This window comes from Heloderma suspectum, chromosome 3 (assembly GCF_057233095.1).
Source record: "Heloderma suspectum isolate Gila_16-S chromosome 3, 16-S_ref, whole genome shotgun sequence".
Classification (NCBI taxonomy): domain Eukaryota; kingdom Metazoa; phylum Chordata; class Lepidosauria; order Squamata; family Helodermatidae; genus Heloderma; species Heloderma suspectum.
Window position 1 is genome coordinate 282371418 of NC_139460.1, and position 24917 is coordinate 282396334.

The 24917-nt window shown below is 42.0% G+C and overlaps 1 protein-coding gene across 5 annotated transcripts in view; it reads right to left on the reverse strand.

Moving 5' to 3' along the window:
• Positions 1-12688: 12688 nt before the first annotated feature.
• Positions 12689-24917, reverse strand: part of DOCK10 (dedicator of cytokinesis 10) — a 293838-nt gene continuing 281609 nt past the window's right edge. For 2 of the 5 annotated variants that reach the window (XM_084847134.1, XM_084847133.1), the window contains exons 51-56: positions 21654-21800; positions 20028-20238; positions 18808-18998; positions 17760-17860; positions 17298-17436; positions 12689-13356 (exon numbers count right to left, since the gene is read on the reverse strand). In XM_084847134.1, the coding sequence (XP_084703260.1) occupies positions 13237-13356; positions 17298-17436; positions 17760-17860; positions 18808-18998; positions 20028-20238; positions 21654-21800 (909 nt within the window). In that variant the 3' untranslated portion in view covers positions 12689-13236. Of the gene's footprint in view, positions 13357-14380; positions 14661-17297; positions 17437-17759; positions 17861-18807; positions 18999-20027; positions 20239-21653; positions 21801-24917 lie in introns of those variants that run through there. The other 3 variants (XM_084847129.1, XM_084847131.1, XM_084847130.1) reach the window with 2 other exon arrangements.

Consider the following 24917-nt stretch of genomic DNA (forward strand, 5'->3'; position numbering starts at 1 on the left):
CATGCATTCACACTCTATGTTCGCCCGTTTCATTTCACTTCATGCACCCACACTTTTCCTTGGTTGGCAAAGATGGCCCATGTTGTCCTGGTCCTATATTGCTTTATGAAGTATCTGGTGCTCCTGTTAGAAGAGGTCTCCCTCTCATTGTTTAACCCATCCTGCCAGCTACTGATGTAACTAGCCAACAGGAAGGTTCCTCTAGCAATAGAGTAAGGCCCAGGTGCTTCATAAAGCAATACAGGACCAGGACAACATGGGCTGTCTCTGCTGGTCCCAGGTACTCCATCCTCCTCATGTGGATTTGAGACTGAAAATCCTAGGAGAAATGTGGATGCATGGAGGGTAAGTTGTAAGCAAGCATAATTAATGACATTGTACAATATCATCACTGATCACAGGGCATGTCAGTGACAGCACCAGACTTAGCTTCCAATTTCCTGGATTTGTGGACTTTGAGCAAACATGAGATAGCTTTAACTCTGATCTTAAAACAGCAGGCTGTAAAAAAAAAATTGTTGAATATAAATTACGCTGGTTTAACAATGGACAAATTTAATCTGATGATTAAATTTTACTTGGTAGGGCTAAAGGTTAAAGACACAGGTTGGTAATTTTTGAGGTGCATTTGATTCTGTTATATTATTGTAATAAGCATTAAATATGTTTTTTAATTCTAATATTGAGTGGTAGTGTTTGTTTATGGCTCATTGCATCACTCCCATCTAGTCGTGTGTGGCTAGTGAGTTTGTTTGATTTGTCTCACTTGGAAGTTTCCGTTCCAGGCCATTTTACAAAATGCAGACTGTTGCTTGAAACAGGTACTGGAACGTGGTTTTATGGCAGTTTTGTAGCTTATTATGTCACTCCCATGCAGTTATGTCTGGCTGATAAATTTGGCTGATTTGGCTGTCTTGGAAGTTGCCATTCCAGGCCGTTTTCTGGAATACGGACTATTGCCTGGAACAGGTAATTGAACATCATTCCTGTGGATGGGTTGTGGCTTATTGTATGCCTCTTATGTAGCCTGGAGAATTTGGTTGAGTTGGCTCATGTGGAAGTTGCTGTCCGGGGCTGTTTTTTTGTGAATGTCAATTGTTGCCCAGAACTGGTATCTGAACGTAGTCTCTGTTGACATTTTGTGGCTTATTGCATCCCTCCCGTACCGTCATGTGTGACTGGTGAATTTGGTTGATTTGACTCACGTGGAAGTGGCCAGTCTGGGCCGTTTTTCAAGAATGCAGACCATTGCATGGAACTGGCACCTGAATGCGGTTTCTGTGGAAATTTTGTGGCTTATTGTATCAGTCCCATGTAGTTATGTGTGACTGGTGAATTTGGTTGATTTGGCTCATTTGGAAGTGGCTGTTCCAGGCCATTTCATTCTGTTCCGGATGTGTTCTAGGCATTAAGGGGAATTTTATAGAAAATAAAATAATAGAAAATAAAATAATAGAAAATAAAATAATAGAAAATAAAATAATAGAAAATAAAATAATAGAAAATAAAATAATAGAAAATAAAATAATAGAAAATAAAATAATAGAAAATAATAGAATTTTTCAAGGGTTTCTGTCCTAAAATATTGTTCGCAGGTGTCTCTAACACATGTCATAGTGTTTGGCTTGTTGTTGTTTTTTTTAAGTAAATGGCCATTCCGGCCTGTTCTCTTCCATTCCAGCTTTTACACTGTCCTGTTTATTTGTGCTTAGGAATGTTGGGGGTGATGCAGGAGGCAGGAGCTTGGAGAGGGAAAGTGAGTGTTGGAATTTCAAAGTGAACTCCTAGTGTTAGAAGATAAATGGCAGTTGGGGTGCATTTCCTCCTTGCTAAAAGCTCGCCTTTGCTTGCCTCTTGCCATTGCTGCAAATTTGAACCACTACTGGGCAGAGGTGTCCGAATGGAGAAGGAGGAAAAAGCAGCACCTTTCTGTGAGATCAGCACTGGCAGGAACATTGAAATTCCTCTCCATTTCTGCTTATTTTAGGGTGTTTCTCCCCCTTTCATTCAAGTCAACATGATACATCAAGCTATTTCTATGGCATAGTGTGTGTGTGTGTGTGTGTGTGTGTGCGTGTGCGTGTGTGTGTGTCTGGTGTCTTGTGGTACAGTACTTTAAAAACAGAGTTACAGTGGCATTATATGTATGTCTACTCAGAAGTAAGTCCCACAGAATTCAATAGGATTTCCTTGAAGGAAATGTGCATAGGATTGCAGCCTATGCAGAAGGTAAGATGAAAAGAAGGAGGGGATGGATAGATGAATTTATTGCAAAAATAGGGTAGCAGAATGCTGTGACATGTTTAAAGGCTATCATATGTGAAGTAATAAGAACATTAGAATAAGCATGAACAGAGTGCCTCTCCTTCACTTGTACAAAGCTGCCTTTCAGTTCTAACCAAATAATACCATGATGATCACCACACTGGCTGAGCTTTCCATGGGAAAACCTATGTTCTTGGTTACAGATGTTCATTTTATATTTTTTCTTAAACACACACCCCCTTTCTACAACAACATGATGCGTACTCCTAAGTCAATGTGCTTAGTGATGTCTCATGATGAGTTGAGTTTGAAATGTGAAAATCTGCACATCTGCAAAGTCTTTTAATTTTTTTTTTTTTGAAGGGCTGCCATTGTCAATGTTGTAGTAGTTGTTATTCTTGACCATATCAGGAGCATAACAGCTGAGGAATGGCGGAGTGGATGCTTGCCTTTAAACTCAGTGAAGTGATATACTTTCAGATGGAATATGAGGGTTGTAAGACCATGAAGTCCAGAGTCCAAATTGCCCACCAGCCCCACTGTCACCCAGCTTTCTCAGAGTGTGCCTGGCTCCGCGGAGACCTGCCTGGACAACTGCTACTGGGCAATTTTGCACTTGTGCCCTGGGCGGCTGTAGGCAGCAAGGCAGGAAGAGGCACATTGGCTGCTACGTATCAAATGGGGTGCCAGAGGCCACGCTTGGTGAACCCACAGCATGGAGAATAGGACACAGACTTTTTCTTTCCAGAGGCAGATTTAATTGGAGGCTACATCTTACGCATTTACTGGTAAGACCCTTTACTTGGAAAAAATGGGGATTTTAACTCCCGCCTGAGATGTCATGTCATAACAAAAATGTATATCTGTGGAGATATGCTCCAGCATCTCCTCCTCTCAGGGCCATAATGTTCCGTTCGCAATTCACTGGTAAATGTTTAAGGTGCCAAACAGCTCTTTGCTGGTCCCAGGCACTCCATCCTCCTCATCTGGATTTGGGCCTGGAAGACCAGGGAAAAGTATGGGTGCCTGGAGGGTAAGTTTTAAGCAAGCACGATTTGGGACATTGCACAGTTCTGCCCTGAAAGCAAGCAAGAGGTTAATTAGCTTGCCTTCTGTAACATTTATATTATAGTAATTATTTTATATTATGCACATAAATTTGCATATGTAAATCAGCATATGCGAATTTGTGCCATTCTGGGCCATATGGGCCTGTGCCCTGGATCTTTTAGGTATTTAGCACTGCCTCTGCTGCTGAGAGGCCCATAGGTTGCTTTAGGTCTCCTTCTCTGTGGTGGACAGGGAGGTCCATGGGTGGAGGCCTCACTGGTGCAATGGGGGAATGCTCTGGTGCCATTGCTGACATACCCATGGTGTTCAGTGGGTGTCAGGATCCAGACTAGGGCACTCCAGGGGCATGTTGTGGGAGGCCATGGCTCTGCAAGATTCTAAGCCCCTGGTTCCCCCGACATGCCCTCGAACAGGCTTCCAAAGTATGCTAATGCTAGAGCTGGCATTGGTAATACCCCCCATTGATTTCAGTGGGAGAGGAACATTTTTGTTTTTTTAAACTGCTCGCAAAGAATCCAGTGAAATATCTCTCCCCATCTCCTGCCTGCTCTGGCTGCTGTGAGCCAGCAGGAGTCTGGATGTGCTGGTGACTTCACTGTAGATTTCCCCCTCTCCCCAGTAACTTGCCCAGGGACAACTAGTGACTTGAAGAACCTTTGCCCAGTTTCAAGAGCATTGTTCTGTTTGAGGGCCAAAACAGAAACTATTTTTAATCTGTATCAAGCAGCTATGTCTTTTTTTTTCATTTTTACTCTAGAGAAGGCATGGTGGATCTGGATCTTAAAAGCCCCCCCTGCCCCCTATGCTAGGGTCCTGATCTGGATGTTAGGTATGGATTTAAAGTAATGTCTGTGTTGGCTCAAAATCCCCTGGTGTCTGTCTGGGGTATGTAGCCAGCACAGCTTCAGAAAATATAAATATTCTGTGCTACTAGGGTCTGTCTTCATTAATGCAAATGTGTGGACACAATAACGACTTATTCAAATTTCAGGTGGCTATATGGCAACATTAATCAAGCGAGAGTGTGACAGAATGTCTCATCAGCTCAAGAATATTAGAATTACTACTGGGCACAAAATGAGAACTTAATGAAAGAAGTTTCATGCTGTAATTACTTTTATGGATTGACTGGTTTGTGGCTTGACCACAACTGTCATTATATATATTTTTATCTTCCCCCAGTTATGGTGAAAAGCAGCACAGTGTATTGGAAGAGGTGTGTATTTTCTAAATTAGATTTTATAACTGAATCCATCTATCATATTCTAGCATGACAAGGGTAGCCTCAAAGCGGAACAGTCTTTTGTAGGAACTGGCAGCCTGGACTACAAATGTATCTTAAAACCTATGGGGTTGGATCCAGTGTAATCATACTGAGAGTAGATCCATTGAAATAAACGAGACTTAATTTAGCTTTGGCTAACACCACTCCAATTGAATTCAATGGGTCTATTCTAGGTATGACTAAATCTGAATCCAGCCCATGAATTGCAAACCAGTTCCTGAGGTGCGTGGCACAGAGTGGTAGGTGGCAGTATTGCAACCGAAACTCTCCCCACGACCTGAGTTCGATCGCGGCGGAAGCCGGGTCTCGGGTAGCCGGCTCAGGTCGACTCAGCCCTCCATCCTTCCCAGGTCGGTAAAATGAGTACCCAACTTGTTGGGGGAAAGGTAGTCATGACTGGGGAAGGCAATGGCAAACCACCCCGCTATAGTCTGCCAAGAAAACGCCAGCGTAAGCGGCGTCCCTCTAGGAGTCAGTAATGACCTGGTGCTTGCACCTTTCCTTTCCTTTCCTTTCCTTTCCTTTCCTTTCCTTTCCTTTCCTTTCCTTCCTGAGGTGTAATTACCTACCTGCCTGGCAGAGGTAAGGAAATTCAATATGTCAAGTTATATTCTTTCTGGGCCACAGCTGAGGGCTTTATATGTAGCTTTGTTTGCATATCAAACCTTTAAAAACTGATTCCCATTAGCTAAGCTTCATTACTTGTAGATAACTCCTATGGTATGTCAGAGAACACATTGGCTGTGTAGATTTACCACTTACAGGCTGTCTTTACATAAGGCATTTGTTGTGTGCTTGTGATTGGTCACTCACGGAAGTTTGCGGGTCATTGACATGATGCTGTCAACCTCCAGGGCCCATTCAGCTATTTTTGATCTTTATCCTGCAACCTGCTCCTGGAGATAATCCACTACTTAAATGTAAATGTAATGGCTGTGTGTAAATTTGCAGTTCTGCTCTAACCACAGCCTGGGAAGAAGAAGCCATTGGGGTAGCAGGGAAATCACAGTCCCCGCACCCCCCCAGTGTGTTTGCCTATTGACCTAGGCTGGGAGGAGAATTTTCTTGTCCGGGTTAGGAGATGCTCAAAATGAGTGTGGAGCTGGCTGAGGAGGAGGAAGACGGCGACCCCCATGTAAACAACTGACAGCAATGAAGACACACATGCCCTGAGCTGCTTTGCACAGAGAAAGACTTGAATCCCTCAGGAGACCCATTGATTTACTGCTCACACTCTGCCCTGAGGCTGCAGAGAACTTGCCTGTGTGAAGAGCTGATCTTTATCTCACTTAGAATGCGGAAGCTGAAGCCCTGGTGAACTGCGAAATAAAAAGCTTCATGTGATGAGGCTCACAATGTTTTGCAGGCAGTATGGCAGAGGGAAGGGGTCATTCTACATATGTAATGGGCATGGATCAGGAGAGGCTTGGCTCCACCACATCCAAAGCCCCCTCATTCCCCCCAAGAAAGGACAAAAACTATGCCAGTCCTGGAAGCTGCATAGTGATTTCTCCTCTCATTGATGTCAATGTCAGGGAGAGGAAAACCTGCCCACCTTCAGCTCTGTCTGGGGGAGCTGATACAGCTTAGGAAGTAGTGGCTGCACTACCACAGACCCCCCCCCCCCCGATTGCTCTATTAGGCTACAATCCTATACCCATGTACCTGGGTGCAAAGGACAAGCTAAATGTTCTGCTAATGCATGCCTGACTTACCTCCATGTAAGTGTGTGCAACCCCAATTTGGATTGCAACTGTGGCGATGCCCAATTTGCACTGGGACTGCGGTGAGAGGGGGAGGTTTCCCATCTCCCATTTTCGTAACATTCCATCCCTTCACAGGGGGTGGGGGTTAAAAAAGACATCCCCCTCATCTCCATTGGCTTCCAATGAAGAAGAACATTTTGTTTGACCCCCAAGTCCCACTTAACTCAGTGGGACATACTTCTGAGTAGACTTGTATAAGGTTGTACTGAACATGCTGTAGTTTTAATTACATTGAACAAGAACGATGTGACCCTAAAATGTTTAAACCATAGCGTCCCAGTTTGACACCTGATGCACACAGGCAACCTTAATGACTTCTGTAGGACTAAAATTAGGCTACTGTAGTGAGCTTTATGTGGGGCTTGCTCTGGAAGCTGCAGGATGCTGAGTGGGACACCTGGCTGTGCACATATGACCCCAGTGTGAAGCAACTGCACTGACTACCTATTAGCTACTGAGCCAGAGTCAATGCCTTGTGGTTGGCATATAAAGCCTTGAACAGCTTAGGACCATGTTACCTGGCAGATCACCTTCCCTGATACAGACCTGTGCGATCATTAAGAGTACTGGAGGATGCCTTGCTGGTTGCGCCACAATCTGCATGCTGCCATCTTGTGGAAACCTGGCAGTGGGCCTTCTCTGTGGTGGCACCCACCTGATGGAATGACCTCTTCCCTGGTATTTGGGAGGCACCAGCTGTGGCATGCTGTAGGTGCCAAACCCATCTCTTTACTCAGGCCTTTCCTGATTGATTGTGCTGCCCATTCTGTTAATTCTGGCACCATGATTACTTGGTTTTGATGTTCTTACAAATGTTTTATTTTTATCTGTTTTAATGTATTCCCTTTGTAAAACATGTAGAGATATTTTTAAATATGGTAAGCAGTATGTAAGTTGTTTATTACTATTACTAATAATAACAATAAGCACAATTAAATATATAAGGACTGGAATAATAATGGTCCTGATAGCCAAATACAAATATGTTACATGCTCAAATCTTATTGAAGCATTATGGTAGTGCAGACTGTGGTATCCTGTTCCGGTAGGATTGGCAAAACTGAAATTAATACCTTTGGTGAATTGTCCAGCTATTCAGTTAATTGGTCAAAGTTGGAAATAATGCCAGTTGGACATAAGATATACTCTAGTGTATTAACCAATTGGCAATTTCGATGGTGCCCAAAGTTTATTACTTATTTGGGAATAATTCCTAGAAATATATCTCAAATGATTAGTTTAAATTTAAACAAGTTGATTAATGATATTTCATGAGATATAGACAGATGGGCATCTTTAAAGTTGAGTTTATGGGATAAGGTGAATACACTTAAGATGAATACCATACCCCGAATTATTTATGTTATATGAGGGATTCCCATACTTATACCTGGCAAATATTTCCAAAACTCAATGCTTTGTTTCGTAAATTCTTTTGAGGTTCCTCTCCACCAAGAATATCTTTCAAGAGGATGCAACGTCCAATTAATGAAGGTGAGTTCGGTTTTCCGGATCTAGCTATGTACCATCGGGCCTATTTGCTGACCTCTACTAAATTTGGTCTTTTCCACTCAGATTTTCCTCCATGGTCAGTATTGGAATCTTCTTGTCTGGAGCCTCTCTTTAAATGGATGGCATTAGGTTCTCGGCATATGAAGGTAGACAGAGCTCCTCCCACAGTTTTGGCGGTTAGGGAAGTCGGGCATATAATGTCACGTCAATTACAGTTTGATCCATTTTCCCATGCTAAATTGACTTTATGGGGAAATCCAGATTTAAGAATTGGCAAGAAATTGTTTTTATGGTGGACTTGGACAGATAAAATGATCTTTACTTTAGATCAATTAGTGGGGGGCTATGATGAGTTTTTGGTATTTTAAATTTTGCGAGATCAATTTGATCTGCCAGCTCTAGCGGAATGGCAGTATTTGCAATTGAAACATTTTTTGGTTTCTAGATTCGGTCTTGCTGCCTTTGCTGCCCCAGACTCTCCTTTGCTATTGGAAATACTTATTGAAACTGATCAGATATATCAACCTACGATTCATGTTTATAAGATTTATTATCAATGAATAAATATGACACAAGCGGTTTACAGAAGGAATGGAACAGGGCATTGGAACGTCCTATTTTGCTTAATGAGTGGACTGCTGTTTTGTCATCTGTATCGGACATTTCAATGGATCTTCGGTTACGCCTTATTAACAAAAGCTTGTTTCAGGTCTATTGGAGGTCACAATGTCTTTTTAGTAAAGGCTTGTCAAGTTTGGCTAATTGTTGGAGGTGTAATGCAGTCAATGCTTCTTTTATTCATATGTTTTGAAAATGCCCAATGGCTGCCTCCTTTTGGGAGGAAGTTATTGTATGGATAAATTTTGTATTGGAAAGCTCTTTAATATTTACTAATGTAAATGTTCTTTTAAATTACTTACCTGCTTCTTGGAACATAACATACGGTCAGCGTAAATGGATTTTTCGCACCCTTTTGGTTGCCAAAAGACTGATACTACGATATTGGAAGGATAAAAGCTCACCGCTTATAATGCAATGGACTGAAGACTTAACAACACTAGCAACATTTGAAAGAATGGTATATAAGTGTAACCTGCAAATGGACTTACATGTGGACATTTGGTCTGCTTTCACTGAAGTTTATGTGTAACCTCCCCCTCCCTTTTTTCTTGAATACTGTAATGTTAGAAGCTTAGGATTTTGAACATGTTGTTGTATTTTTATTTCATTCTTCTTCTTTTTTAGGTTTTGTAATGTTTTCAGTTTGTTTTGTAAAAATTCACAAAAAATATATTTTTTTAAGGGATTAGCAAAACTGTCTGGTTATCCTGTGCTGGGAAATGCTTACAGAAAGCTAATGTCACTGCATGGCTGTGACCTCCATTCTAATGGGCTGAAAAGTCCCATAGGATGTTATTCGGGTGACCAGGTGTCCTACTTGATAGAGGCCAATCCTGTTTTGGAGAGCTGATACAGTCCACCCTTTGCAAGTGTCCCCCATTTGAAGAGATGTCCACTATAAATTTGGTTTAAAGTCCAAGCACCGTAAGGAGGCAGAGGAAGGGCCTTGAAGTCTGAGCAGGCACACAGGTCACTTTCTCACAGTCTTCCCCACTATGGTGAGATACATAGTATTTCTATTTAAAATATAGTGATTATTTCTAAATTTGCACCTTTATTTATACATTTGCATATGCAAATTGGTATTCATTTTTGTCCTCTTTTTTGAAGAGGCATTTCCTCTTTTTTTGGTGATGCACAAGTGGCCACCCTAGATGTTGTATGCCTGGAAGGTATCTGTGGTTGCATTGTGCAGAATGCACAAGTGCTCTTATCACAACTAGTGATGTTGTCTCAAGGGCTCTGAAGAGAGCAGGGGAAAATGTGCTCAGATAGCAGAGTATAGAGCCATGAAACTGGCTGCTTAGAGCTTTTTCAGATAATGAAAAAAAAAATCTGGATTTTATTCTTAGTGTGGAAATAATGCTGTCCTGGATGCAGGGCTAGTAACGCAACATGTTGGCAGAGAAAACTACATTGAACAAATCTTCACTCCAGACCAGCATTTAGGCCTGCAGGCATATCCAACACACCCACAGGCATTTCCTTGTTATGTCTTCTCAGCAATGGAGCATTTGCAACTTGTAGAGGGTCTTAAAAGAAAAATGGAGAATGTAATGAGAAAGTTACTTCCGCGGGTATAGCATTTTAGTAACACCCCCCCCCCCGATTTAATTTAGATTTTTTCATTTCCCCTTTTGCTGAATCTTAAAGGCAGAGTTGTTCTCACCAGCATGAAGGCTAGATGCGTTCTTTTCATTTGGTCATGTGGCTAAAGCTGATAATGAGATATACTGTAGGTTGATTTTCATTGCAGGCAAGCATTTCACTCAACAGCATGTATTATAGAGGTGAAAGATGGAATTATTACCTATAATTACAGTAAGCAAGCTAATGCCGTCGCCATACAAATGGGAAGGAGAACTGGAGTCATACAATGTGTGTTTGTGTCATGGGTAAGCATTCCCTTTGAGTACAAGTTACCCCATCTGGTTTAAAGCATAGATCCTATGAATGTGAGTAAAAATGCAATTTTGGTACTAGAAGGAAACTAAAAGAGGATCCTCTTTTATATACTTTATTGAAATGTAGCGCATCACACCACCTTGCTCTTTCTATTTGTAGGCATTTTTGAATAAGCAAAAAACTATTGTTCACAAGTTAAAGAAGTTACCAGTGGCAACACCCAAAGGGATGGGAGTGAGGTTTCGCTTTTGTGTTTTGAACAGGATGGAGGTTCAGCACTCGCCACAGTTCATCAGTCTTTCTCTCTCTCTCCTCGTCTCATTTGATTTCATGCTCTCCACTATACTTATATACCCCCCACTTAGGGCTTTTCTAGCCGAGTGATTTATCGTACACTCGTCATTCCCTACTCATGGTTGTTTAACGGTTCTTCAGATGACATCATGACGCTTTAGTTTTGCTTCTGTGTAGAAAGAGCACTGTCAGCGAGTTGTTTTTTTTTTAGAGTAGGGAAAATGCAGTATTTAATTATAAAAGTGAAACAAAATACTTTTTTTCACTTGTGCATTTGCATTATTCTGCTATATTACACTGTCACCTAAAGGTTATGTAGCAGAAAAGCAGGAAAGGAAATGCTCTTTGAAATGCTCAGATCTCAATTCTGTGACAAACTAGAAAGATGCGGGAGATTAACAGCTTTTCGTGTAGAAAAGCTCTTACTCTTCACTTTGCGTATACTGTCATACACGCTTCACCCAACTTTTTCATATATTCAGCCTCATATCCTGTATCTCATATGCAACCTCAATCACACATACAACCATGTACCCCTCACCTATGTTGCACATGCATATAAATCTATACACATCTCATCACATTTACAACTATTTATTTATTTATTTATTGCATTTATATCCCGCCTTTTTTCCTCCAAGGAACTCAAGGCAGCGTACATGATCCTCCTCCTTCCTCCATTTTATCCTCACAACAACAACCCTGTGAGGTGGGTTGGGCTGAGAGTCTGTGACTGGCCCAAAGTCACCCAGTGAGCTTCCATGGCCGAGTGGGGACTAGAACCCGGATCTCCCGATTCCCAGTCCAGCACTCTAGCCACTACACCTACAAATCTGTCTCTCCATTTGTATGCACACACTCCTCGTAGCCTACCTGCACACAGAGATCCATTCAGAGAGCTTTGGCTATTGGGCGATAAATAAATAAATCCATCCATCCATCCATCCCACATATAGATTAGCTCACCACTGACTGGCAGGGTACCAAGAGCCCTTTTATACTCAACCAGCATGTTTTTTCCCATGAAGTGGTCATTTTAAGATCTTAACCATGCAGCATAGTGGTTAGGGTGTTGGGTGGACTGTGAAGACCTGGGTTTGAATCCCCACTGTTGGGATTCTTACTGGTGATCTTGGGTCAGTCAATCCATTAACTCATAAGGTGGCTGTGAAGACAGAATTGGATAATCACCATGTAAGTCACCCTGAGCCCCTTGGAGGAGGGGAAGGATAAAACTGTGTGTGCCTGCACAGTCAGTTTATAATGTTGGAGATGAGCATTGGCAAGTGAAGGCCGAGGAAGAGAGGGAAGGGCATTGGGCCCTGGCCGGCAGACAAATCTGAATTCTTAAACCATCTGTTTGGTTTTATTTTGGTATCTTCTGAATTAGATCCCAGACCCAACTTTTTGTCCACTCTTTATCTTCCCCTGTTTTCATCCCAGCTGTTGGTACACATACAACTGCTTACAAGAGCCATGAGCCAAGTACACCAGCAGATGTGTGGTGAGAACATCCTGGAGTAGTGACTGTAGCAGAAGGAGTGAGAGTCGCTTGGCACTCTTGGCAGCAGTGCTGGCCCCAGCTTTGGGAGGGCCCTTGGGCAAGGCAGCCTCCATGGGCCCCTTCCCTCAGTGAGTCTGCCTTCTCACCGCCATTGTCAGCAGTAGATATTGCTCCTCATCCACCCCTATCATTGCTACCACTTGCTTGCTTGACTGGCAGAGATCCAGTAGGCCGTGGCATTTACTGCTCCTCCTTCTCACCACCACCGGTGTCTGGGCCAGAGTGAGAGGCGGGTGAACAAGCAGGTTGTAACGGTGAAGAGGAGGAGCGACTCCAGGGGGGTCTTGTCAGAGGGTCCCTGCTGGGGTGTGGGCCCTCGGCAGGTGCCCAACCATGCCAGCCCTGCTCGGCGAAACTAGACCTTTGGGCAAATATACGCTATTCCCAGGGATATTGCAATATTCCAGTGAACTCCAGTCTCATAAAGAAATATTTATAGATGATTTTCTACACATAGACAAATATTTTAATATAATTGTATCTGAAATGTAATCCACATTTTAGTCATGTCAATTATTAACTAAAATTTTTGTAAAAATGACATATTTTACACATCTTCTATTTACAATTGAAATATACTTAAATGTTATAAAACACCCATTTTTGACCTTTAAAATATATGCATACTAGGACTTGTATTAGATTATATTATCATTTACGGCAAACATAAGGCTTGCTGTGAAACTAAACGTTGAATGGAAATTTTGTTTTCAGTCTGTTTAATGAAGACTGGCCCATAATAAACAAAACCATAGGAAATGTGCAAATATCAGAAAAGGCATTAACATTAAAAAAAACAAACTGACAATTAAAAAAATAACACTGGAAATGTTCAATAAATAAAAACAATGCACTGCATTTCATTTTTATGGAATCCTTCATGATTTGCTTGCACTGCTATCCAAACTGAGCCCAAGGTTCTCTAGTGATCTGTTAAAAGTCAAATTCAGCTATCAAACGTCAGTATTTGATGATACGAGTGGTCCAGGTGGGGCTGTCATTGTTCTATTGATTGCATGGGAATAAAGTTGCTCCGCTCCTTGCTGCTTTGCAGAGTCCTCCTTGTATGTGATCTTTTAAAAATAATTTTAAACAGACTGATGAAAGAAGTAAAAACTCATGGAAATCAATACTATTTTAGTATATTCAATATGGTCATTCTAAAATGCATTTCCAAGAAATGTACTGAGTTGTTGTACTGATCTATGCAGTTAATAACTTGAGCAGCTAGCTATATGAAAAGCAATACAAGTATTTCTTCTTTTGTATTTTGATAATTCCCCTCCTAGAATTCAGTTCTGCTTAATTAAGACAGTAGATAGGAACACACATCTCCCCCGTCCCCCCAAGAGTGTCCTGATGCCCACTTTAACTCTTGACTTTGCAACATCATTGCGAGAAGATTTTACCTTGGCACTTTCAAATAGTAAAAAAAAGTATATACATCCAGCCCTCTGTGATGATTGCTAACATTTATCATGTCAGGTAAAAGTGTCTCTCTGTGTTTGTGTGGCAAATGTATTCATAATAAATATTCGCCACCTTAATTTTAAGAAAGATATTATGGCACCATGGTTTACATTCATTTCTTATGTGGAAGCTCTTCAAATCTTTGAGCAAATTCCAACCAAGTACAGTTGCCTATTTTTCTGGCTAATGCACACAAACACACACAGAATAACACGCACTTATGTATACTATATAACTTGCATTTTCATTCTTTCATTCGATAGTGACTAAAACAGGCTTAGCCTGTTTTACTCTAGCTGTTCTGCAAGCATATTGGTGATAGACTAAGAACGATAATGAGTTTCTTTGTTTAGGGTGAAATCCTATGCTTGTTTAGACAGGAAACAGTCCTACAATTCCCAGCATTCCCAGACTGCAGGACTGTTTTCTGCCTAAACAGGCATAGGATTGCACCCTTGGTGATCGTGTTACCTTATTATGTACATTCTTTTTTGTTGCCTTTATTTTAAACTTTAATTCAAAATGTCATTAAAAAAACACACATTCACGATGTGAAACTCATAAATGTGTGTATCAACAATGCACCTGGGAAATGGGACTCAGATATAAGTCCATGAAGTTCTAAACAAGAACGTCTTGTGTCCTGTCATTACGTTTCTTTGTGACCTTGTATTACATTCCATGCTCCTGAAAGGAAATGACTCTGCTAAACAAGAATAAAATAGAGACAATACCCTAAATAAATGTTGGAAGTCAGGTAACACAGAAGACTACCAAGTGAGAAAATGTGACAGTAAAGGAATATGTAGACATAAAGAAAACTAAACATACCACTTTTGGCTATAGTATTGAGGGAAATGTTAGACAGTGAAGCAGAGAAGTTGTATAAGCACTGACCATGACAGAGCTGCCAGAAAAAAAGAGAAAAAATGTTGATGAAGATGGCATTTTCAGTGGAGGTACAGTATGACAATGAGAACAGACTGAACCCCAATGCCCATACAAGAAAATACAGTTAGGTGCTATTAATGATCAATTCACATGTTATGTGGTGAAGTCACAACAGGAAAGCCTACCATATCTATTTGCAATATGTACTCATGTGACAAGAGCTGAGATTTGCCACACAATGCTAAGATACGATCCTGTATTCAAGTGCCCCCCACCCCCTTGTCTGCCCACTCAAGTTCCTTGAACTGCGAAGGGGGAGGCCTCTGAGGACACCCAAGTGAGACAGGTGTTGCTGTCAGGGTGTCTGAGGCAATCAGTTGACCAGCAGGGGCAATGAGGCCTGTTGAGGCACTACTCAGCAGGGCAGAGGCAGAGGAGTGGGCCAAAAGGGCTCGTTGGCCCATGTGGGAGCCGGGCTATTAACCCTTGCAGCATTCCTCCTGTCTGGCTCAGCTGTGCCCAAGGATATGGGTGTGTGTGTGTCCCCATCTTTCCTGGATTATATCCTGGATTTGAACCTAGGACCTCCTGCATATGAGACCTGATATGTTTCCTGGTGTATGTGTGTATAAAATAAATACATTGGTCTTGAGGCTGGGGACAGGCTGAAGAGATATGGCTGAAAGGGTAGAGAGCTTCTCTGTAGTGTTTGCAGTGTGGGTTCAAGTCCAGGAGCTCCCTATCTTTTGTCCCTGACATCCTCGGGGGTGGTGGTGTTCCTATCAACATGAGTTCATTGACTCTTCCTGTTTATGGGTGCAATGGGGTCACAAGCCCCTGATTGGCAGGCATTGGCAGTGTTTCCATGGATGCTAGGGGTGTGGCTGCTAACTTCAGATTTTCTGAAAACTGTTTCCCCCTCCTCTCCAACATTGCGTGACTATAGGATACGGTGATAATTGTTCCAGCTTAACATATCTCCACCCATCTATACCCTAGTTAGAGTATAGGATCTCTCAATCCAGGTTTCTTCTGGCTTAGTAAATGTCAGCTCTTAGCATGTTAGGATACATTCAATCAACATCTGCATCCCATGAAACCAATGCGATAAAATCACCTTGTGGTGACTTTACCAAGTCCAAAAACATGAATTATCCATGAGATTATACATTAGGATACCAGGTACAAAATAATGAAATAATTCCATACGTACACACTGACACATGAGATATATGGTAGTAGTGCACTTCTTAGAGGTAAGACAAATTTGGGTAAAATTACAAAGGCAAACCACCCGGAGGACATTTGCCAACTGGGTGTCATACAAACCAAATAAACAAACCAACCAACCAACAAACAAACTGAAGCCTCATTTTTAAATGATTCCTGTACGGTCTTTCAGAGCACTCCTTAAATAGTTTAGTGCACTCCTGCTCTTGGTTTGATACGTCGGCATCATATTAGAAGTTCAGGACAGGTTTCATGAAAAGGTAGGTATGACGTGGCATAGGAGACCTCTGTGCCGGCATCATGCTTTGAGATGCATGGAGAGCATTACATGTGCTGACACCGCTGAGCTCCCCTTCTACTTTCCACATGGATGGGGGATCAGTGAAGACAGCTCACACTACATGTCTTGCAGCGGTCAACACATCTGACCCCACCATGTGAGCATACTGTTAAGTCTTCTGTGGAATAATTATTATTGCAAACTGTAATGGCTATTTTCTGAAGATATAATAGTAGGAAGACTAACACGATATCTTTTTGTCTGTGAGAGGTCTGTATCAGGCCTAAGTGTGCAAAAACTTGTTGCTCTAAATGCGGACTCATATAATCAGTTGTGCAGTGAACCAACGCACTTTAAGGGTTAAACTAAATGTTCTTCAAATCATGCCTAGCAGAGCGTAATTCTACAATTTTGGGACAAAAACTGCAGGAGGGGAAGCTTGAATCCCATCCTGCTCCCAGAATGCCACGGTTCCAATCTGAATTGAGGCCACATGTGCAGACAGTGAAGTAAGCAAGACAATCACACATAGCTGTGCTATGTATGATTTGAAGAATGTTTAGTTTGGCCCCAAGTCCGGAACTCTACAGGGAGCTGTTAAAATGGCTCCAAGAGGCCAACTGGGCCTAAAAAGTAATTGAATGCTTTCTTGCTCGGTATCAACCCCAAACTTCCAAATTAGTAAGCACATTTTTGAGTTTACTAGAACTCTTATTCAGGCTGATGTTAAATTAAAAAAAAAAAGTGAAGTGGATAGGAATATGTTGCTAGGGTGTGGAGAAAAGCCCCATTTTGTTTTTCTAAAGGATCAACATGGTGGCCTGTATTTCTTTTCCTGGTCCTATTATATGAATACTAGCAAGATATCTACCAAATGGTGGGGACATACAAGGGAAAGGAAGGGAAGGGAAGGCGGCCTGGAGGGTGGCAGGGATCGTTTTGCAGAATGGGAGCCAGGAATTCCTCCCCAAATGAGAAAAGAAGTGGAGTTGGAAGACCTACCTTTCCTTTTAAGGTGAGTTTTTCAGCCCCCTACGGTTTTTTGAGAGAGGCTCAGGAGAACTCTTGTGACATGTCTAATGTGTTTGCACTAGGAGAAAGAAGTTCAAGCCACCAACCACAAAAACTGAAAGAGTGGCTAACCTGTTCATTCATAACTTCAGAGAGCTCACTGAGCATATCCTTGTAATGAGATTTCATTTCTTCCTGATATTCCAACTGGTCCTCCTTAATGAGGCGTTCATTAACTTCAAGAGCTTGTCCACATGCTTCTGCAAACTGCCTACACAGCACAGAATACATCATATTTATATGTCTAGGCAATACAATGGTTGAAGCTTCAAAACAGCATTCTTGTCTAATTATGGATTATAGTCATGTAGTCGTGATGGAGACAGATACAACTAAACTAAACTTCAAGAGATTCTATCTGTATCTTCTCTCTTTTTTTATTGTAGTCACCTTGCATCTTTTTAAAGAGAAGGGTGAAATACTACTACTGCTCTGTCAGGATTTGTTTAACTTAGGGCTAAAGAACTTAAGTTTTATTTGCTTATTGTTCCTAAAGAAATAAAGTCTCACTACCTCTGGAATGAGAAAGCTTACCTGAAGATTTCCTTTAGAAGTTTGACTTGGTTATCGGGGTATTTCTTAGCATTCATTTCTTCAAGGAAAGCTCGAGCATAAGCCATTGGCCCTGCATTTACCTGTGAGATAAAAACAGGCTGCATTATAATGAAGGCCAAGGCTGGTGAACCTCAGATTTTTTCTTTTGTTGAACAGATGTCCTGAGCATGATCATCTGTTCTTCAACAGGCTCCAGTGCATTCTGGCAGAGAATCCAGTCTTATGCTTGCTTCACCTGCTGAACGTTTCTTTCAATCTCATTCTGCCACTTGGTATGAATTGTCCTGCCATCTCAGTCCCATGTCAAGAGGATGAAGGGAGGTTGAAATCTTTAAAATTGCCCTGTGGTGCAGGGACTAGGGTAGGAGCCCTGGGAGGAACCTGAATAACTTGCTCTGTCCAGGAACAGTTGTAGCTGGCAAAGCAGCCGAAGCTGGTAAAAGGCATTGCTGATCACTGAGGCCACTTGGGCCTCACATCTGCATCAAGGATTGCCCTCAAGCTACGAACCTGCTTCTTCAGAGGGAGTACACTCCCATCCAGAACAGGTTGTCCACCCAGGTTCTGGACATGAGAACCACCTAACCACCTGGTGGTTAGGTGGTGAGCATCTGGTCAGGACTCAGACGCAGTTTATTGGCCCTCATTCAGCCCATGACTGAGTCCAGACACCAGTTTAGCACCTGTATGGCTTCATCTGACTCCGACTATAGAAATATAATAAATGACATGAAATGTTTTTTACTTGCTTTTAACTGGTAGGGGAGGTATTGATGATGGGTTGACATGATAATGGGCTGACATTATATTTGAAATATACAAATATATGTCTATTTGTATATTTCATAAGTTCTCTTTGTTTTCATTTTATTTTTGGATTGTGGTGGCCTTTGGCTATCAGCTATAAAATCTGTAACAACAGAACCACCATCACCAAAAAGAGTACAGGCTTTCTCCTCATTATAAAATGTTAACACCAAAATGTTAACAACATTTCAGCCTGAATGAAGGGCAGAGCCATACTTACCTTGACGCTGACACTTCCTTGTAGTTTCAGTTGCAGCCTAATCATATCTACCTCTTCCATTGTGCAAAGTTGTTTGAGTTCTGAAATTTTTTTAGACATCTCATCAATGGCCACTTCAATGGGGTTCAGTTCTGTGCTTGTTTGGCTTATGACTTGTATTCTCTTCTTCACGTAGGGAAATAAATGGCTGGCTGCACTCAAAAACAAAGAAGACCCATTTAAAGAAACAAGTCCCTACTTCATCGTTCAGTCTGCAGAACACTCAATGTTTTCGTCTCACACGTTCACAATTAAGATGTAGCCATCACTCATGAAATACTTACATAATGATATACAGTACACACACACACACACACACATATATTCCTTTTCTAAAATACCTATACATTAATACATGAACCGCAACATTCTGTGCCTGTGCTTATCATATTCTTGGATATGTATAAGAATAACATCAGTCCTATGATAACATCCAACATTTTGTTATTCATTAATTCTACAGTGAATTAGCAGATGGACAAATACTGGGAAGAAACCACAGTGGGGACTGTGTGACCTTTCCTCAAATGATTATGTTTGAAAGAATGGCCTCCTCCCATATGAGGCCCTTCTCTATGTCCTCCACCCCCATTGGCAAGTAATGTTAGATTGGCACGCACCACAGGACCTGCTTGGTTGTGGTACCCAAACAGCCTCCCCAAAGGCATACATAGGTTGAAAGAAGTTTTGTTTCAGGAGGCATTTCCAAGATAACTGCTTTTTATACTGCACTGGCTGTTTTTTGTTCATTTAAATTATTTAATTTGTGTGTTTTGTTTTTTTACCGCTTGTTGTATGGAAGTTGTAAGCTGCCTTGAGTATATTTGATACAGAAAAATGGGTTATATTTTGTAGGGTAAGTGAAAACGTAATAAAAGTCTTGCATCACCAATAACTCCTACACCAAGGATTGGCATGTTGTGGCCCTCTAGAAGTTTTGGCCTACAACTTCCATCAGCCTTAGCCAACATAGGCAATGGTGATGGATAACGGAGTTGTAGATAAAAACATTTGGAGGGCCACAAGTTGCCCACATCTGCCTCACACAATGTAATAAAAACATTAAGAAAAAAATGTTATATACAAGAATGTCTATATACTCCTGAGAACAATCTTTGGCAATTCCAGAGCAAGCCTTAGATTATTTCTCTGTGGACCAAATAACGCAGCAACATCCATACTTGTCAGAATGGTCCGTCGCTTGCACTGCTCTTCTACCCCTCCGTGCTTCTTTCCCGACAGTGTGAATGGTGTTTCAAACACAAAGCGGTCGACATTGTGATGCATCTCGAAGTCAGTTTTCCGCTCTTCGGCTTCTTTCTCTTCAAAGAAGGGCGTGACATATGTCACTTGGATATAAGCATATTTTGGATCTAAGTCCTTGGGGTTAACCTGCATAAACATGGTGAACGAAATCGAACAGCTTAGATCTGAACGCTAATTAAAGACAACCAAGCTAGTGAATGATTCGGAAAGCGGGTGGGGAGGGAAATCAGCTCTTCCTTTTAATGGCATGTGAGCAAAGATCAGGGCTCTTCTACACATTTTACAAGGAAAGGAGGCAATTTATATATCTGCACACTCTTTGCAGTTAACCAGATGCATGCTTGTTTTGTACCTGCATATCTCTACTGATGACATAAAAAAAAAAAGTAAGAAGGGCTCTCACAGTACAAGGGCAAAGGACACAGATCCCCAAGGAAGGCTTCCTTGGTGGCCATTCCACAATGATTAAGTCTTGGCACACAAAATCTATGCATCCTCGGTGTACAGGCCAATACCTTTCCATTCACACTTGGTGGACTGGATTAAGCCACCCAATAAGAACTGAGAGAAATGTATAAATGCAAATGGAAGGTAACAGAAGTCAAGATGCATCCCCAAACCCATATTCCCATGTATCCGAACTTCCATTCCACTTACTACAAGTAACTCAAGCAATGAGCTTCAGTAAATTGGTGCAAGATAAGATGGAAGGCTCTTTGGAGAAACAGGAGGTGCTCATAGATCTCATGGCCTAGTGCGGTCTACCCCAAACTGGTGCCCCCCAGATGCTTTAGACTAAAAATACCATCACCCTCAAGAATCGGCCAAGCTGGCTGGGGCTGATGAGAGCTGTAATCCAAACCAACTAGAGGGCACCAGGCTGGGGAAGTCTGTGGAGGCTGGTGACTCCAGTTTTGGTGAGGCCGTGCATACATCCTTGGTTTTAGTCAAAACCAGACAGAGCTCTAAAGGAGCCATCCAAGGTGCTGAAGCTATTTTGGGGATAGGGTTGAAAGGCTCCTTTAGAGTTCTGACTGAAACCTAGAATGGATCCACAGCCTCACTGAAATCGGAGCCACCAGCCTCCACTGGGTGTGGTGTGTAGCAAAATGGGAAGGGGGAACAAGGCTCTAGCCCTAACCTGCCCTTCAGCATGTCGACAGATTGTGCCAAATGTTTCCCTCATTATTTCTTTAAAAAAATAATTATATTATTTAACAATAAACAAGCTCTTTTTTTATTCATGGATTAGCACAATTAACTACTGATCCTTTCATTTAAGTGTTATGATTTTGCTGCAAGGTAACAGAGAATAGCATTCTGATTACTAAGATGTACTGGAAATTCACATGCTTTCGCATCCGGAATCAGCAGGTACAATCCATCAGGAATTTCTCCCGAGTTAATCCCCTTGAAATGACTGGGAATTGGATAAGAATATTGCTGTGCTGTTACACAGGTTTCATTTCTTTCAATTTGGCCTGTGCAGGAGAACTTCCCAATTACTTGTGCTCAGAATTTGGTGGCTTTTTTAAAAATACCTTGTTGGAGTCTTGGATTATCTTCACGTTGTCTGCTCCAAACTTATCTGCATAAAGTTTCAGCAATCTTTGAGAAATCTCAGACAGGCCTGTTAACTTGGGCTCTTTGTAGATGTATTCCTTACCCTCTTCTTCTTCAAAAAAGCCCTGTTCAAAACACAGATGGTATCAATTAGAGTAAACATAGTTTAACACACAGGCAAGAGCTCAAGCAATTCACACGTTACACTGTGGATGGAAGGTGTAACGTACCTGATTGCTTAGATACAAACAACACTGGCTAATCTGAATGCTGCAGCTTGTGTGTGATGAAGGAATGGAATGCATTAAAACCAAACTCTATATTAGCACAGGATGAATCCGAACTCTTACCAGCAGGACAAAACCCTAATGTGAAATGCGACAGAAAACATCTTTGGAGAGCAAAGGACTAGTCAGTGTGTTATTTATGTGCATCCATATTTTGTGGAGAGTGCGCCACCGTGTGGTTCAGTCCAGCAATTGGTATAGATGTGAAATGATCGGTAGGATTGGGATTCATAAGAAAGCATTGTTTGTTTGTAATAACACAAATCCAACCAATTGCACTCGGAACTACAGTGTGGTTGTGGAAAAGATCTGTAAAATAATGTAGCATACCATATTCTAGAACAGGGGCAAGCAAATTGGTGTCCCTCAGATGTTTTGGGCTACAACTTCCATAAGCCCCAACCAATTATCAGGGATGATGGGAGATGTAGTCTAAAATATCTGGAAGGCACCATATTGCCTACCGCTCCTCTAGAAGCAAATTATGAGTTCATCGCTGATGAACTGAATAAACATACATAGAATCGGGCTATTAGTTCACAATATCCCTAAAGATTACCAATACGTTCAAATTTTTTCTAAAAACATGGCTTCTGGCATGACTTCTTCTTAAGGGTTGTATGCAATGGTGGCTTTGCCTTCATGAAAAGGGCTTCTGCCCATGCAAGTTGGGGCACCAATTTTTCACTGAATCTCCTTACCTACTTTAGCCTCCTGTATTTAGGGATGTATGGATTTTGTTAAATCTGTTCTGTCTGTTTCATGGATTGTCAGGTGTCTTTCACGTCATTGTGTGCTCATGGATGGAATCAGATTTTTAAAGGGACGTATGAGAATTAGTGATGTACAAACTCACCCCTATCTGGGTTCTCTGGGAGCCCTCACCCCGGTGGGCTTGTCGAGCTCCACAGTCACCATTTTTCAAAAAATAAAATGGCAATCTCAAAAATGCGCATATTTGAGCATGCATGAAAATGCACATGCACATATTTGCGTATGTCCCAAAATTGGCAAAATGCGTATTTTTGGACATATGCAAATATGTGCATTTGCAACACGTGCATTTTACGCATATGCAAATATGTACATTTGCAAAAATGTGCATTTTCATGTGCGGGCCGCTCACTGAGAATAGGGACGGTGCAAGCAGGGATAGGTGCTCAGCAAGCAGGGCCTGGGTGTATGGGCAGTGGGGTTCCACCAGATTCCCAGATGGAATTAGGCACCTGCGCCATCCCTAAGGAGAATTTCATTCCACTTGCACTAATGCACATCAGTGGAAGTGTGAATTAGTGCTAATGCTCATTAGCACAAGTGCAAAATTGCACAAATCCCTGCCAAAGTAAAAAAAACAGTCCACAGGTCTGCAGAAACCATGTAACTCAGAAAAACTTGGTCTGCTGTGGAATCCGCAGGTCAGATTCATAGAAATCCAAACTCATTTGAATCTACTGTGGGTTTTTCTGACACCCCTACGTGTATTCCCCCCCCCCTCCAAAAAAGGATGCTTCTGTAGCTTGGTGGATCCCCTGGAACAGAATGGGATATGGCAGCAGCAGGTAGTGGGGGTTTTGTGAAAAACAGGTGTGCCAACTTAAGTGAGCAAAAGCACTTTCCACAAAGGCAAAGTCACCACTGGACACAGTCCTTAATACCAAAGTTGCAAAACTATCCCAATCCAATGGTGTCTCACTGTTTTCAATGGGAGTTAAATCATGATTAACTTTAGCTAGAAACCTTGGGGCCACTGGCTGCAATCCAGTGCTCTGTGGAGCTCTGACACCTAATGGAATTCTCCATGAGCAACCGCTGTGTCATCTTCTGCGGCGCTTTGCTGGTGCAGCCTCAGCTTCAGGGAACCAAGAAACCCGCACGACAGCACTCGTGTCCCTGGATTTGGGCGACCACTGTTTAGGCTAACATTTCAAAGGCGGCAGGGACTCTTATCTCACTCATAACGCATGAAACTGCTTACATATATCCTGCGCACTCTAGTTATACCTTATATAATCATGGAGAGCTGAAAAGGCTTATATGGCTCGTAAATATACATATATATGGCCTCATATCATTTTGCATAGACTCCATATATTGTATAGTCCAGTCTTCCCCAACCTGGCACCCTCCAAATCTGTTGGACTACAGCTCCCATAATCCCCAGCCCACATGCCTGATGAGCATGCTGGCTGGAGATGATGGGAGTTGTAGGCCAGCCACCTGGAAGGCACCAGGTTGGGGGAGGATGGTATAGTCAGTCTAGCTCAGGGATGGGCAACACAGCGCCCACGGCCACCAATGTTGGCACCGCCCAAAGTGCTCTACCCCCCCCCACTTAAAAAACAAACACATTCTCTTTCTGACAGCTGTGACATTTTGCAGTGAACTTGGTTTCTGTCAGTGCTGAAAACTGTGGGTTCAAAGGAGTTGTTCAGTGTGTTGGGGCTCAGACCCCTCTTCTGCCTTTTACTCAGTCTTTTGGGTTGGCTATTTGTCCTTTGCTATGCCTTCTATGGCAGCCATTTTGTGACAGTGCCCAAGACAGTCGATCAAATTGTCAAATCTGTACATGGCCCCCAAAGGTTGCCTACCCTTTGTCTAGCTGTTTGCAAATGTGCTATTAAAGAACCCCACAACAAATGTCAAAACATTACCTTTGCCAAAGGAAGTATCTTCTCATAAAGTAAAAATGTTAGATTACACCCCCACCCCTGCAATACAACTTCTTGGAATTTGGAAATGGCAGTGAAATCAACATAATTGGATCTCATATCTAGATGCCCACATTCTGATGAAAGATCTTGAGCAACTGAAATGTTGCATTGGAGCTGCAAGTAGATATTCCCTCGTACACCAGTGAGAATCAATTAAAGAAAGAACAAGAGGACAGCTAGCCTGACCTAAAATGTCTTTCAGGCCTACATTTCAGCTAACTTTCAGATTGTATCAAAGGAAACC